General features: G+C 47.9%; 1 protein-coding gene across 1 annotated transcript in view; it reads right to left on the bottom strand.

Annotated features, from left to right (window-relative positions):
- Positions 1-17,187, bottom strand: part of TDRD9 (tudor domain containing 9) — a 102,004-nt gene that overhangs the window by 51,418 nt on the left and 33,399 nt on the right. The window contains exons 4-8 of the mRNA XM_077323792.1: positions 16,218-16,439; positions 13,679-13,801; positions 12,941-13,021; positions 10,493-10,660; positions 2,618-2,721 (exon numbers count right to left, since the gene is read on the bottom strand). Coding sequence (XP_077179907.1) covers positions 2,618-2,721; positions 10,493-10,660; positions 12,941-13,021; positions 13,679-13,801; positions 16,218-16,439 — 698 coding nt within the window. The remainder of the gene's footprint in view (positions 1-2,617; positions 2,722-10,492; positions 10,661-12,940; positions 13,022-13,678; positions 13,802-16,217; positions 16,440-17,187) is intronic.

The following is a 17,187-nucleotide window of genomic DNA, read 5'->3' as shown; positions in this document are numbered from 1 at the left end:
TCCCCAGCACCCCTGACTTCCCACCGCCCGCTGGGGGGGCACTGTGCAGTGCCATGCTGAGGGGGAGCCCCAGCCATGGCGGCCGCTGGAGAACACCAAAGGTGAGCCGGTGGCAGAGTGGCAGGGCAGCCCCCGAGGCAGCAGTCGGGGAGGAGGACGAGGTGGAGATGCGGCCCGGTACCAACTGATCCACGGACCAGGACTGGTCCACTGACCAGGGACTGGGGACCCGTTTGACTGCAATTATTTCCTCGCTTGAAATAGTTATGAAAGTTCAATGCATTTTCTTGTTCCTGTTCTGCATACACTGCCCCGAGAGCTCACAGTGAGGGGCGGTATATGAGGCAAATGAATGAACAAGTAAATAAATGGTGCTTAGATAAGGGATATTTTTCAGGGGCCACCTGCCTTCGGTGCACTGGACAATAACAATAAAAACAATAACTTTATTTTTTGTAGCCCGCTCTTGAAACCACACCTACTTGCCAAAAATGGAAAGTGAAGAGAAGAAGAATGCTATTCATGTTGAATATGGCCAAATTTAAGAAGAGACAATTTGGAGCAGGCTGGACAGGGATGCTTAATGGCTTCCTGGCTGGAGGCTGACACGGACATATTCGTGCTGGGAGGAATGAGATCACAGTGTTATTGATTTCAGGTTTCTTTGGTCGTGGCACCACACAGGACTGGGACAATGAGTGCAGTCGACAACCCATCTGCTGTCAGCAGCAGCACCCTCCCCGCCCTGCCTGCTGGTGCATTTGGGGTCACAGGGGGGTGTTAGGCCTGGAAGTGACAGAAACCACTATTCCTAGCCATCTCTATCGTCTTTGGGGCGTTCCTAGCCCAGGGGATGGATGTCCTGTGGGCACACACACCCCGCGACCCCCTTAAGGGACTCCCAATTTGGTTATGGAAGGCCCCTTTCCTCCACATGTTCCTAAATGCCCCAGGAGGCAGGCAACTTAGCTTGCTTGACTCCATGGCCAAAGCAAAAGAACCAGTGATCACAGAATTGGAAGGTAACTCCAGGGTCATCGAGTCCAACCCCCTGCAGAATGCAGGAAACTCACAACTGCACCAATCCAGCTCAGGATCCACAAGCCATGTCACTGCCCTCTGTGAGGTAGCGTAATCCACCAGGTGGTCTGCAAAACTGCTGGTGGAAAAGTTCTAATCTCTCAGTCACCTGGGCTAGAAAAAGGCTCAAAGTGCCCTGTAGAGCAGGGGTAATCAACCTGTGGTCCTCCAGATGTTCATGGACTACGATTCCCATGAGCCTCTGCCAGCATTTTCTGACAGGGGCTCATGGGAATTGTAGTCCATGAACATCTGGAGGACCACAGGTTGACTACCCCTGCTGTAGAGGCACACACTATCCAGCTGACTTGGAGCAGAAGACCCAGACGTCCAATCACGGACGTTCCGTAGGCTAAAGCCAAGAGAGTGTCCTTGAATGCTAAGCACCTCTTCAGCCAGCTCCCTTCCATCTGAGCTGTTTGCCAGGACAAGCCTGGAAGACTGCATGCCTCACTCGTTCCATGACGGGCTGACTTCTGGGGCTGACTGGTTGACAGCTGGTGCTGGACCCAAATCATCCTTGACCATACCCCCCCTTCCACCCACACAGACAAAGAGTGCTTGCACTCGAAAGCTCACGCCCTGAATAAATCATTAATGGTCTCAAAGGTGCTACTGGACTCTGATTTCATTAAGAAACCCCAAGGTTTCACAAAACCCTGGTTGAGAAAGCCTGCTCTAACCAAACCAGGGATTCTCCCACTCTTTAAAGCTATCTCCTTTTTCAACTGGGCAGGGAATTACTTCTCTAAACTAGCAGCTCTGTCCCTTTTCTTTGACCAGACTGGAAGTCTTCAGCATTCCTCCCACTCCTCCTTCCCACCTTCCCAGTCCTCAGTCAGTGATAAACTGAATTCTTTTCAGCAGTAAATTCCCAGCTCTTTTTCTTAACTGACTCTGTCCAATGAAATGCGTTGGAGCAGTCTGTCACTCAACAGCTCTCCGAGGCATTAATCCTTCAGTCCATCACATGTTTATACAGCACTTGTGAGCTTTCAAAGCACAGTCTGTCTTGCACACAAAATTCAAGTATAGAACCGTGGATTCCTCAATGTGGACTCAGAAGAAAAAAGGAAATCACGAGGCACAGTGATACAGTTGTCTTCTCTATGTTTATAGGTGAAAAGGTTATAACATAAAGTCATAAAGGGTCAACCAAAACGGGATCCTAGGTTAAGTGACCCGCTTTCTGCTTTATCTTCGCCAGTGGTTGCTCTTCCAATATACTGTCATGGTAGTAGTCGGAGTATCACATTGGCAAAATGCTCATAATCGTCTGGGGGTTTCATAAAGTGCCCCAAAATAAAGTGCACACAAAATTAGCCTTCTCCAACACATGAGTTTTCGATCTGCAAGGGCTTTTTCTACCTAAACGAGCTTCCTACCTAAAAACAAGATTGCTACATTACTGCTATCTGAGATAAAAAGAATAGTCTCTGATTTCCATTCAGCACTTGCACAGAACTCTAGCCTGCTAGCAACTAGATTTTATTCACTTACTACACAAGGAAGCAGGCAGTACTCAGCAGCATCTTACCCGCTCTCCCTCATTTCCAGCTCGTCAAACCACTGGATAAGAGCGACTGCAGCTTTGTACATATCTTTGTGTATCAGTGGCTCCTCAACGACCAGTTGGGGAATCTACGGAGAGAAAAGAAAACTGTTTAACTGCTGGTGATTCATTGTACTTCGCCAGTATGGTGAGCAGAACACAGAAGTGGCTGGCAAAAAGCTACGGAGGTGGATTAACGGAATTGGGCAAGCAATCGGAAAGAAGATGAAGAAGGAAGTTCGGAAAAGGTTTTGGTAAAAGACCTAATAAAAGACTGTGGGGTTTTTTTTTTGGGGGGGGGGTGTTTTTTGGTGTTATTCTCTTAAAATATCCCCCAGAGAGGAAAGGAAATGAGGAATGGATTTACAAACGACTCTGACAGAATGGAAGCATCTGCGGTAAATCCGGGGTAACCTAAGATGCCCAAGAACAGGGGTAGTCAACCTGTGGTCCTCCAGATGTCCATGGACTACAATTCCCATGAGCCCCTGCCAGCAAACACTGGCAGGGGCTCATGGGAATTGTAGTCCATGGACATCTGGAGGACCACAGGTTGACTACCCCTGTCCTATGAGATGAGGCTACTCAGCAGGACCTTCCCACATCTGCAGCGTTCTTCAGAATCATGGATGGTACTGGTCTGGGAAGGGGGCCGCCACTCAGGATGCTCCCATGGTTTCCCCCATTACTCTGGCAACAGAGGAAGGAGCAATAGTATACCCTTCTACCCTGCTGGCACAACATGAGGAGGAGGAGAAGGAGGGGGAGGGGGGAGGAGGAGGAGAAGGAGGAGGAGAAGGAGGAGAAGAAGAAGGAGTTGGTTTTTATATGCCGCTTTTCCCTACCCGAAGGAGGCTCAAAGCGGCTTACAATTGCTTTCCCTTTCTTCTCCCCACAACAGACACCCTGATATTCCTGCTTATGGGGGAGTGCAGAATCGAACACAGCATGCCAGATTAGAAGTCCGCACTCCTAACCACTACACCAAACTGGCTCTCTTAGAACCCAGTCTAACCCTGGAAGCAGCGGAGTGCAATAGTGCAGGAGCTCAGCGGTGTGCAGTAGCTCAGAGATGTGCGTGAGAGGACAGGGTCAAGAACCATGGAGATGCCAGCAGACCACAGACTCAGCTAACAGGACAGGATGTCAACGTTGTGGAATTAATGCTCCTCAGGACACCAAAGTCTCACTCGGTATGGGAGTGAAGCAGAGGCAGACTGGGGGACCCTTCAACCTTGTCTCCTGCACTATTTTCCCAACGCGATAAGGCCACGGAAGAAGGGCTGATCCTCTGTGGGGCTCCATGTATGGCGACTGCAGCACATGGCACCCCACAGCAGGCAAAGAGGGCCCCCTCCCTGACCTCTTCATCTCACGAAAATGCTGCAGAAAGGAAGGCTGAAATCCAACCCTCCCTCTCCACATCTCAGCTTGGTGGTTTATCCTGAAGCAGCTAGAGCATTCGCCTGTGGCTCTTCATAGAAGGGCTGCAGGCTCATCTCAGTTCAAGGAATTTTCCATGCGTCGGAGTAAAGTCATCGGCTGAAGTTCCTCGGCTTTGAGAGCTTTCAGATCTCATCTTCTCACCTGGCTGAAGCTCCTCTGCTGTCTTTCTTTTGCTATCCCTTAACGTGACAGTGCTGCCACATTGCTTTATGAAGGGAGGTTGCGTTCTGACAAAAACGAAAGTCCACAAGGGTTAACGCCACTGACTGGAGCAACCCATGTCAGAAATGCTCCCGATGAACTCCGTTTCACTCCTTTGTGCAGCTTTCGTACCAGTACAGTAGAAAAATCAGGGGAAAGGAGTGAAACTTGGCAAACTCTCTCCCCCCCGCCACTCCCCACATCTATTCAACATGGCACAAGAAAGGACAATAGACCAGGTGAACAGACCTTCTCACCTGTCTTGGTGTATGGTTAGGAGCACAGACTTCTAATCTGGTGAGCTGGGTTTGATTCCATGCTCCCCCACATGCAGCCAGCTGGGTGACCTTGGGCTAGTCACAGCACTGATAAAGCTTTTCTGACCGAACAGGAATCTCAGGGCTCTCTCAGCCTCACTTCCCTCACAGGGTGTCTGTTGTGGGGACAGGAAAGGGAAGGCGACTGTAAGCCACTCTGAGACTCCTTTGGGTAGAGAAAAGCGGCATATAAGAACCAACTCTTCTTCTTCTTCAGTAATCTCAGGGCTCTCTCAGCCTCACCTCCCTCACAGGGTGTCTGTTGTGGGGAAAGGAAAGGGAAGGCGACTGTAAGCCACTCTGAGCCTCCTTCGGGTAGGGAAAAGTGGCATATAAGAACCAACTCTTCTTCTTCTTCAGTAATATCAGGGCTCTCTCAGCCTCACCTCCCTCACAGGGAGTCTGTTGTGGGGAGAGGAAAGGGAAGGTGGATGAATGTCGCTTTGAGACTCCTTTGGGTAGAGAAAAGTGGCATATAAGAACCAACTCTTCTTCTTCTTCAGTAATATCAGGGCTCCCTCAGCCTCACCTCCCTCACAGGGTGTCTGTTGTGGGGAAAGGAAAGGGAAGGCGACTGTAAGCCACTCTGAGACTCCTTTGGGTAGAGAAAAGCGGCATATAAGAACCAACTCTTCTTCTTCTTCAGTAATATCAGGGCTCTCTCAGCCTCACCTCCCTCACAGGGTGTCTGTTGTGGGGAGAGGAAAGGGAAGGCGACTGTAAGCCGCTTTGAGCCTCCTTCGGGTAGGGAAAAGTGGCATATAAGAACCAACTCTTCTTCTTCTTCAGTAATATCAGGGCTCTCTCAGCCTCACCTCCCTCACAGGGAGTCTGTTGTGGGGAGAGGAAAGGGAAGGTGGATGAATGTCGCTTTGAGACTCCTTTGGGTAGAGAAAAGTGGCATATAAGAACCAACTCTTCTTCTTCTTCAGTAATATCAGGGCTCCCTCAGCCTCACCCTCCCTCACAGGGTGTCTGTTGTGGGGAGAGGAAAGGGAAGGCGACTGTAAGCCGCTTTGAGCCTCCTTCGGGTAGGGAAAAGTGGCATATAAGAACCAACTCTTCTTCTTCTTCAGTAATATCAGGGCTCTCTCAGCCTCACCTCCCTCACAGGGTGTCAATCGTCTACAGCAGCAGTCCGCAAGCTTGCGCCCGCTGCGGACCGCTGCTCCGGAGTCCGGGGAGAAGGTGGCCCGGGGGCCCGCGCATGCGCGGCTGCCCCAACGCAAGCGCGCATGCGCAGACTGCCGCACATGCCGGCGGCCGCGGCTCTCCCTCCCAGCCCCTCCGGGCCGCTAAAGCGGCCGATTAGCTTGCGGCTCGGCAAGCTTCTCTTCCCTCCTCCCCCCCCCCCGAAGCGAGAAGCTTGCCGGGCTGCGAGCTAATCGGCCGCTTTGGCGGCCGATTTGCTCGCGGCCTGGCGAGCTTCTCGCTTCGGGGGGGGAGGGAAGAAGGAGCCACGGTCCGGCGCCAAGGTCTTCGCGGCCCGGCACCGGGCCGCGGCCCACGGGTTTGGGACCACTGGTCTAGAGGAAAGGGAAGGTGACTGTAAGCCCCTCTGAGACTCCTTTAGGTAGAGAAAAGTGGTATATAAGAACCAACTCTTCTTCTTCTTTAGGTATGAGAGTACAGCTTTTGCCAGTTTCAGGAGTCCCCCTCAAAACCACACCACAATCTTGGAACCTAAACCGCATTTGAGGCTTCCAAGTGCTTCCTTAAAAATAACAGGGGCCAACTACTACTAAAAAAGCTCTTTCCTAGAAACCACAAGCAAGGAAAGATCACGTGAAACCATCCAAGAATTGCTATGCTGGCAACTTAGTACAACACACCAAACTCATCCTTTCTTAATGAACAGATCTGCCACAATTCCACAGAAGACTCCCTGTGCTATCATGTCGACTAGTTCTCAAACATCAGAACGCGCAAAGCTATGCTTGGTTTGTTTCCTGAAGCTAATGTATGCAGTTTCCTGCTATCAGCTCCTTTGCATGCTGCTAAACCAATGACAATGATAAGAGCCTCTTGTGGCGCAGGGTGGTAAGGCAGCAGACATGCAGTCTGAAAGCTCTGCCCATGAGGCTGGCTGGGAGTTCGATCCCAGCAGCCGGCTCAAGGTCGACTCAGCCTTCCATCCTTCTGAGGTTGGTAAAATGAGTACCCAGCTTGCTGGGGGGTAAACGGTAATGACTGGGGGTGGTTTGCCAGTGTCTTCCCCAGTCATTACCGGTTACCCTCCAGCAAGCTGGGTACTCATTTGACTGACCTCGGAAGGACGGAAGGCTGAGTCAACCTTGAGCCGGCTGCTGGGATCGAACTCCCAGCCTCATGGACAGACAGCTTCAGACAGCATGTCGCTGCCTTACCACTCTGCGCCACAAGAGGCTCATGGGGTAGGTAGGGGGAGGGAAAGCAGTGAATGTTGTGAATACGGCCAACAGGCAATGAATTTCAAAAGAGTGGCTCAATTAAGTAAGGTGCTTGCCTTGCAACCACAACTTTATGAGTTCGAGTCTGGCTGTGGATCCTGAGATTGATTGATTGACTGACTGATTGATTTGCCGCCGCTCTTCGCAGGGACTTGCCATAGTTCACAACAATAAAAACATTAAAACACAATAAAACACCCCTTCCAACAAATGTCGGCAGGCGATAAAATATAGCCCCTTCTTATTACTCCAATCCCCCTCCCTCCCCCGTTCAGCCGAAGGCCAAGTTATCTCCCATTGTGGGTGAGGTGCCATGTCAGGTTGTACTTTAGGGGGGATCCTCAGTTCCAGCAGGGCCCTCAGCTCTTCCAGAAGCTCAATCCACAGGTTATCAAGCCTTCAGTCCTCTAAATCAGAGGTAGTCAAACCTGTGGTCCTCCAGATGTCCATGGACTACAATTCCCAGGAGCCCCTCTTGCAAATGCTGGCAGGGGCTCCTGGGAATTGTAGTCCATGGACATCTGGAGGACCACAGGTTGACTACCCCTGCCCTAAATGGAACAACACCATCCTCCACCGGAGTTTTCAAACCATTCCGCCACACAAGCTGATCCAAAACTCCTATAAGAGGGCAAAGCCTTTGATGCATAACTGCAAACACAACTCTCGATTTCCTTTTTCTTAGGAATTCCAAGGGTGTATTTTTTTTCCTCCCTCCCCCCCCTTCAATCTATTTCAACCTTCCTGAGTTGCCTGAAGGTCCAAAGCCAACTGCCTCTGCTGTCACATTGGTTCTTCCCCGCTAAGCAACCAAAAAAGGATGTGGCCTGAAAGGAGGGGGAGGGAGGAAAATACAGTAGGGAGAATTAAAAAAAATATATCCTTGGAGGATTAATACTGAAATACGTGCGATCTTAAAGAAAAATAAAATCAGAAGAATTAAGATTCCGGCGGACGTTCACAATGGGGGGGGGGGAGGTCAAAAGGTACGGCAAGCTACTGACTGCAGAGACCGAAGTGGAACTGACAGATCCAACTTGATCGAAAGAGAACTTCCTGGCTCTCTTGTAGCGGCCCCCAGTCGTCAAGAATCTTTCACAGACATCAGACATTATATAATCTCTCCCTCCATGCTGTACATGGGAGGTGACATACCACTAGCACCTATATGAACACTGACAGGCAATTGTTATAATAAGAGGATTTTCTGAGGTTTCAGGTATTTGGTTTATTTTTTTTTTAACGTATCAGGATTTCAACAGCTGCATAAGATTATTAGTGTTCTTTCGACTGTCGTTGCATGTATAATCGAATGTGTTTCCTGATGCCCCTTCCCTTCCAATAAATTAATCAAATCACTGATTAATTTGCATTAAACTGACAATCTAGAATTTTTAAATCCGGTACTTTTTAACGTATTTATTAGTGATCTAGATGAGGGGTGGAGGGACTACCCATCATCTCTGCAGATGACACCAAATTGGGAGGACTGGCAAATACTCCGGAAGATAGAGACAGAGTTCAACGAGATCTGAACACCATGGAAAAATGGGCAAATGAGAACAAGATGCAATTTAATAAAGATAAGTGTAAAGTTCTGCATCTGGGTCAGAAAAATGAAAAGCATGCCTACTGGATGGGGGATACGCTTCTAGGTAGCACTGTGTGTGAACGAGACCTTGGGGTACTTGTGGATTGCAAGCTAAACATGAGCAGGCAGTGTGATGCAGCGGTAAAAAAGGCAAATGCCATTCTGGGCTGTATCAACAGGGGCATCACATCAAAATCACAAGATGTCATAGTCCCATTGTATACGGCACTGGTCAGACCACACCTGGAGTACTGTGTGCAGTTCTGGAGGCCTCACTTCAAGAAGGACATCGATAAAATTGAAAGGGTACAGAGGAGAGCGACGGAGATGATCTGGGGCCAAGGGACCAAGCCCTATGAAGATAGGCTGAGGGACTTGGGAATGTTCAGCCACAGAACTGAGATTTAAATCTTGGCTTAGAATCCTGGTTCACGAGCAGGAAACAAAACAGCAATTTGTTCAAGCATCCAGATTTGCATGTCACAACAAATTGTGGCTTACTGAATTCCTGGTTTGCCAGATCAGTGCTTTGTGCATGAGGATCGGTGGAGGGAGCCCTTGAAGGCAGCCAATAGAATAGCATAATGTACGCTTTATTATTATGGCCACAGACCAGCACAAATCTGAACAAAGCCAGGCAATATGTTGTAGCAGCTGGCTGAGAGAATAAAGAAAGGAAACATGCTGGAGGTGGGAGGGACGGCAGATAAAGAGAATAAAGTATTCATCTAGGAAGTTATATTAAGAGAGACAGACAGAGAAGGAAGGAGATAGGAAGTGGAGTTTGTCTCTATACCTCACTTTTCTCTACCTTAAGAAGTCTCAAAGCAGTTTACAATCACCTTCCCTTTCTCTCCCCACAGCAGGCGCCTTGTGAGGCTGATAGAGCTGAGAGAAATGGGGGAACTGGGCACTGGCCCAAGGTCACTTGGTAAGCTTCATGGAGAGGAGTGGGGAATCAAACCCGGTTGTCCAGATTAGAGTCCACTGCCCTTAACCACTACGCCAAGCTACCTCTAAGGAAGGGTGGAAAGAAGCAAGCAAACCTGGCCCCACTCCCTTGGTAAAAACACTTGGTGGGCCGGGCCCCAGGAACAGTATTTGTGGATGCTGTGGCACCCCGTGGGCAAGGTGTTGGGGACCCCAGATATATATAATATATAATGAAGAGAAGAAGAAGAGTTGGTTCTTATATGCCGCTTTTCCCTACCCGAAGGAGGCTCAAAGCGGCTTACAGTCGCCTTCCTATTCCTTTCCCCATAACAGACACCCTGTGGGGTGGGTGAGGCTGAGAGAGCCCTGATATTCCTGCTTGGTCAGAGCAGTTTTATCAGTGCGGTGGCGAGCCCAAGGTCACCCAGATGGCTGCATGTGGGGGAGCGCAGAATCGAACCCAGCATGCCAGATTAGAAGTCCGCACTCCTAACCACTACACCAAACTGGCTCTAATAATAAAGCTGTATCTGGGCAACAAACAAGATGTAAAGCTATTAAGGGAGCCCTGTAGAGAAGAAAAATGTCTTTAGACACAGGAGGGAGAGGGAGAGGGAGAGGGAGAGGGAGAGGGAGAGGGAGAGGGAGAGGGAGAGGGAGAGGGAGAGGGAGAGGGAGAGGGAGAGGGAGAGGGAGAGGGAGAGGGAGAGGGAGAGGGAGAGGGAGAGAGAGAGAGAGAGAGAGAGAGAGAGAGAGAGAGAGAGAGAGGTGATCAGGATTTGAAGCTAGGGAATTTGCACACATCAAAGTCATGAAAGGAAGGATACAGATTAGTGAGGAGAGAGAGAGAGACAGAGAACACAGAAGGAAGCACCCAACATAATTTGGCAGTCAATGACCAAGGGTTAGGGGAGCAGAAATCAATGCTCATTCTTTGCCATACCCTGATGTGGCCGAAGATGGGTTTCAAGTCATCCAGGTAGTATTCTTCAATTGCATGGGGTTTGCCTTCCACTTCAAACACATAGGCAGGACACAGTTTGTTACGAACCGGTACGGCAAAGTAGTCAGCAAACTCCTGGCAGTTGATGGTTGCAGACATCAGAATCACCTAAAAAGAAAAAGAAAATTAGAAATCAGCAAGCCTGAATTAAAACGATTCGCTGAACTTCCAGGACAAGATTAATGCCGCTCAGGAAGAACATCTGATTTACAATTATGGAGTCCATGTTAATATGAGAAAAACTTGGCAAGCATCTTCTGGATTCAGAAGGGAATTCAGTATATAATACAGAAACAGTTTCAACAGAAAAGAAGAGTCTGAAAATCAAGAACACCAGAATAAAAAACCATGGGACTCTAAAAATGCCTCACAATAGTTCATCAGATAAGACAGATGATACCTTGATTAGTGGACTTTCTAATGAACTCTACCCAGACACAGGAAAAGCACTTCCTAAAGCCAGTCCATCCCCTGGGAGAATCCCAGATAGGGCAGGAGTGTCATGTTAAATTCTGCCCCCCCCCCTGAAGCAAATAAAATGCCCAGCTACTGTTCACACACTTTGGCACGAAGAGATTCCCATCTTGTTGTGTCCTACCTTTAAAGAAGCAAAAATGAATGAACTGGGAGGGGTGGGTCCCAGTGAAGAGACAAATATAGAATAGTACAGACGCACTGGGAAACCAATATGGCAATAAAAAATATCCAATATCTATTAGAACCTAAAGGATTGAACAATTTGTTAGACTTTCGTTGTTTTCTATAATCCCCACAATTTGGCTCAAGATTCTGTAGTATCCCAGCTGTTGATAATTAGAGAGGGTATTTAGCATTCTCCTCTCCCTGATTCAGGTGCGTCTGAAATGCCACAAGCTAAGTTTAGCTATTGTATGACCTTGTAAGTCTCTGTTTCATCTCCCTTTCTTTATAAGCCTAATGCTATAGAATCATATTAGCTTGATATCTTGCTTACAATCATTGTGAAGTACCTTTACTCCTGTTTTCATAATAATTCGAATATTGTGTATTTCTATTTTAGATACTCTGTAAAGAGGTTTCTTAATAAGTTGAAGCTGGTCCTTAAATATAAAGTATGTATTCATCACCATTGCTTGTTAAATTTGCTAATATCAGTGTGGAACAACTACTAATTTTACTTTTGGTGTTTTTCAAGAACCGTCCCTTGAAAAAGCTGTAGGCGAAACGTGTCGGGACTTGTATGAAATAATTAAATAACTGAAACTGAAGAGAGACGACTCTATATAAGTCCAATTTGGATATTTTTTATTGCCATATTGGTCTCCCAGTGTATATTATTCTACCTTTAAAGAAGCCAGCCACAATTACTAACGAAACATCAGGAACTAAAACTACTAAGACCATGGCCACACAGCCTGGAAAATCCACAACAGCCGGCATCGTTTTATTATTATTATTATCATTTTATTTGTATCCCACTTCCCCCTGAGGGCTCGAGGCGGCTCACATCTCAGGGAAGAAAGTGGAATAACCTACACACAAGCAGGAGTGTATGCAGGATGTCCAAAGAAACACAGAGAGAGATGGATGTGAGCGTTCTGCTTAAATAGGAAAACTATGACCTCGGGGGGGCTAGGTAGGGTTTGAATCAATCACACCAGTCAACTAGAGGGGACGGTAGAGCTAGCAAGATGGACAAGGCAGATTCCTGTGTATCTCTCCTCTTGTCTCTTCTACTGTTTCCCTTCTTTAGAGAGCCAGTTTGGTGTAGTGGTTAGGAGTGCGGACTTCTAATCTGGCATGTCAGGTTCGATTCTGCGCTCCCCCACATGCAGCCACTGGGTAACCTTGGGCTCGCCACGGCACTGATAAAGCTGTTCTGACCGGGCAGTGATATCAGGGCTCTCTCAGCCTCCCTCACAGGGTGTCTGTTGTGGGGAGAGGAAAGGGAAGGCGACTGTAAGCCGCTTTGAGTCTCCTTTGGGCAGGGAAAAGCGGTATATAAGAACCAACTCTTCTTCTTCTTTACCCAGAAAGCTTATCACATAGATGTCACATCCTGCATAAAAGAACCAACTCTTCTTCTTCTTCATCCTAGCCTGAAGCTGGCCAACAAACCACGCTGGCTCGCCACAGCTTTGGATAAAACTCATTCAACTCACACATATCCCTACTTTGTTCCACCCCTAATTTTCAGCCCAATGGCAAACAAAAAAAGAGTTGGTCCAGACACAACACACACACAACCTGAGGTGAGATTCCGATGTTACAGAATGACGAGCTGAGATCACACGAGATTGTGTCACCTCTGGTTTTAGGATCGAAAGGGGTAATCTTTGCATAGCTGCTCTGGAGGATAGCGAGCCAGTTTTGCATAGCGAGCCGGTTCAAAACCCATATCCCGCTCACCTTCACAAATCGCGAATTGGTGCGCAACAGTTTACGAACCACCAACAGCAAGAAATCCATATCCTCCGTGCGCTCGTGAACCTAGAAATGATGATCAGAGAACAAAGGCAAGAAATGAGGGAACTCACCAGCAGGGGCAGCTCTCATGCAGCAGCAGGGATCTGCAGCCTCCGAGCCTCGGAAGCAAGTGGAAGAAGGAGGGGTTGTCAGGGGTAGGGGACAGAAGGCAATTGGCTGGCTGCTGGACAGACAGGCAAGCCAGTTTGAGAAGGAGGCACACAGCAGTGGGACAGCCATCCTGAGTGGGTGTGGTGCTTAAGCCATGAGGCATGCTCCTCCTCCAAGGCCTTACCCGAAATATTGTGGAACAGATTGTATTTTTAAAAATCTATTGCATCATATTTTATTGTTGTCAGCTGCTACAAGCCACTAGGTCAGGAGTGCCGGCCTATAAGTATAATTAATGAATTATGCATTTTTGTCCTTCACACTGGAATTTGGCTTTATACATTGTTGTTATTCACCCTGTGAGTAGGAACGGCAGGATCCCCCCCAGAGGTAATGCAATCTAATGTAAGTTAGAAATTGATGGGCATTTGCTTTTTAAGAACAAGATCCAAGTATTTGTCAGAGTGATGCTTTTTAGCAGAGGGCAACAGAGAGATGAATTTTAAGAATCTCCAAACAAATAGCCAGCCTTGATTTGAGCTCCCCCCCCCTTCGCCCCCCAAAACTTACTTCATCGATGAAGATGTGAGTGAACTCTGCAAGGCTTTTGGCCCCAACTATTTTCCGAAGGAGAACTCCAGTCGTCATGTAAATAAGTCTTGTGTCTTTTGATGCCACTTTTTCTAAGCCAACCTAGAAGAACATCGAAGACCACCACTTTAGACTACGTTAAAGAAGAAGAAGAAGAAGAAGAGTTGGTTCTTATATGCTGCTTTTCTCTACCCGAAGGAGGCTCAAAGCGGCTTACAGTCGCCTTCCCATTCCTCTCCCCACAACAGACACCCTGTGGGGTGGGTGAGGCTGAGAGAGCCCTGATATTGCTGCTCGGTCAGAACAGTTTTATCAGTGCCGTGGCGAGCCCAAGGTCACCCAGCTGGCTGCATGTGGGGGAGCGCAGAATCGAACCTGACCACGTCTTTAGGTGCTACCGTAAAAACAAGTGAACATGTGCGATATTTCCACTGCTCACATTTCAAAAGTGCTAAATAAGAATCCAAAAGTATCTAAACCAGGGGTAGTCAAATTGTGGCCCTCCAGATGTCCATGGACTACAATTCCCAGGCGCCCCCTGCCAGCGAACGCTGGCAGGGGGCTCCTGGGAATTGTAGTCCATGGACATCTGGAGGGCCGCAGTTTGACTACCCCTGATCTAAACCATGAGTGGCCAAACTGTGGCTTTCCAGATGTCCATGGACCAGCATGTGCTGGCAGGGGCTCATGGCAATTGTAGTCTGCCCCTGATCGAAACGAGTCCAGGTGACAAAAAGGCTGGTTTGAAAGACAACACAGACTTAAGAATCATGCTATGTATGTCCGCCATAAGGATTTTCGGTCCAATGTGAATGTAGATCTTCTTGCTGAGCGCTCAATCATAGAATCATAGAGATGGAAGGGGCCATACAGGCCATCTAGTCCAACCCCCTGCTCAGTGCAAGATCAGCCCAAAGCATCCTAAAGCAGTATCAGTATCCAAGCAAACACAAGACTGACTCAATTTAGGACCATGGATGCAACACAAGACAAGTTTCTGATGCTGCCCAGTCTTTCCCCCCAAAACTATAATGACCCCAAAGCGTGTTGTTTGCTACATTTGAACTCAATTTGAAAAACTGGCTCACTCACATCAGAAACAGCCATGCATTTTTCCCCAAAAAAGGTTTATTTAAAAACATTTCTATGCCACCTTTCCACCCAAACAGGGTTCCCAAAGCTGTGCACATTAAAAAAAAGAAAACATTTGGACAAATCAAAACGCCATTTAAAATTATACAAAATCAAAGCACATCACCAGCAACCAGAATCGGGAGGAAAAGGCAGTAACTGTAAATGGGGGTATGCCAAACAAAACAAAAAAGTCTTAAAGTGCTGGCAGGACACTCTGATAGGGAGAAACAGGTGAATTTCTATGGCGAGGGAGTTCCAAAGTTTCAGTGCCATTGCAAAGAAGGTCCATTCTCGGGTCACGACCCATCTAGACTCAGTCTGCGAGATAAGGCTGAACATGCAAGTTCAGGGGTCGCCAACCTATTTGAACCTTACGGCAGGGGTAGTCAACCTGTGGTCCTCCAGATGTCCATGGACTACAGTTCCCATGAGCCCCTGCCAGCATTTGCTGGCAGGGACTCATGGGAATTGTAGTCCATAGACATCTGGAGGACCACAGGTTGACTACCCCTGCTTTACGGCACTTATGGAATTTGGGCACAGGATGGGAGGTACTACTATAAAAAGGCTGCCGCTGTAGGCGGAGCCAATCACAACAGTTCAGGGAGTGAGGGGGTGCATAACTCTAATAGTAATTTTCATATTTCAGGCAGAAGCTCTGCTTTGCAAGATGCCTTCTGAAAACGAACCTTGCTTGCATTAAGCTTACTTTCAATCAGCACAAACAACCTTATGTTGTGGTGACAGTTGCTATGCCAAAGCAAGAATTGTCGCCCCTCACTGGCAGTCTTCAAGCAAAGGTTGGATACACACTTTTCTTGGATGCTTTAGGATGCTTAGGGCTGATCCTGCGTAGAGCAGGGGGTTGGACTAGATGGCCGGTATGGACGCTTCCAACTCTATGATTCTAGGGCAAGAAATCAGCACCAAAAGAAGCTCCAACCTGGTGGAATGAGTTGCCGTCAGTGATCCAGGCCCTAACAGAGCTCCCAAAGTTCCAAAGGGCCTGCAAGACGGTGCTCTCCCACCAGGCATTTGGTTGAGGCCAAGGTTGCACTCTTCCCACTCAAAGGGCCCCCCTTGCCTAATCCCCTGCTCAGGGGATTTTTTGCCTGAACCATTCCCCTCCCATCAAAAGCAGGTCAGTTTTCTTAATGTCACCAGTCTCAACATCCAGCCTGGGAGATAGTATAAACTGATTATAGTGTCTTTTAGTTGAATTTTAAGCTTTTATTGTAAAATTATTTAGACTGCTATAAGACCGAGACCTTTTTGGAGGGGGCAGCCTAGAAATCCAAGGAAATAAATAAAGAGGGGATGGTAGGTGCATTGCCCATTTCAGAGATACCGTAAACTTTAAATTATGCAGACTGCACAACCATACCTGGTATCCTACAAGTTCCCCGAGAGGCAATGACCTCTGTTTGCTGATCCATCTTGCAAGGCTGCTGGCACCGATCTTCCTGGGCTGGGTGACCACAATGTTGCAGTAGACAGAACGCTGCGTGCAGCGATCCAAGACGTACTGAGGAAGCTGGGTGCTTTTGCCACTCCCGGTGGCTCCGCGCACAATTACCACCGAGTTGCTTTCGATCAAGGAAATGATCTGAATAAAAAGAAGCGGTAAAAAAAAAATTTAAAACTGGACCTCACCGCATGTCTGAAGGATGACGGGACAAACCTAAAAATCATCCCCAGTTTGTTTTTGTCCTCTTTGCTACAGGACATGCAGTAATGGGTTTAAACTTCAAGTGCAACGATATAGGCTAGATATCAGGAAAAGATTTGTCACAGTCAGAGTAGTTAAGCAGTGGAATAGGCTGCCTAAGGAGGTGGTGAGCTCCCCCTCACTGGCAGTCTTCAAGCAAAGGTTGGATACACACTTTTCTTGGATGCTTTAGGATGCTTAGGGCTGATCCTGCGTTGACCAGGGCCTGAATGGCCCCTTCCAACTCTATGATTCTGTGATTCTGTGATTTGAATATCCACCCCTTTCCCTTTGCTTTTGCACTCCATTTCCCTCCGGGGTATTTTTCTCTTCTGCATGCCAACTCACTTTCATTCTGCAGGTGGGTCGGGCTTTTGTTTTGCTTCTGCATTGAATTAAGCTCCATTGAGGGCTCAGTTTGTTTCTTATCACTGTTCGTGATAAGTGTTCGATTATTTCTGAAATCCTATTGCCCTGGTTTTCCCCCTTTCTTGGTTTCCAAGGCCAAGGAAATAAGCAAGCAGAAACTGCTCCAGATTTTCTCCCCCACCCCGCATGGTTCCACCACAAACAATTTCTGCTCATTGGTCAGTTTCAGACAAGGGGGTGCCTTTTGAAATTTTAAGGAGGGATTCTTAAATCTGCT

This window comes from Paroedura picta, chromosome 2 (genome assembly GCF_049243985.1).
Source record: "Paroedura picta isolate Pp20150507F chromosome 2, Ppicta_v3.0, whole genome shotgun sequence".
In the NCBI taxonomy this organism is placed as follows: Eukaryota; Metazoa; Chordata; class Lepidosauria; order Squamata; family Gekkonidae; genus Paroedura; species Paroedura picta.
This window is presented reverse-complemented; position numbering and strand designations above follow the sequence as displayed.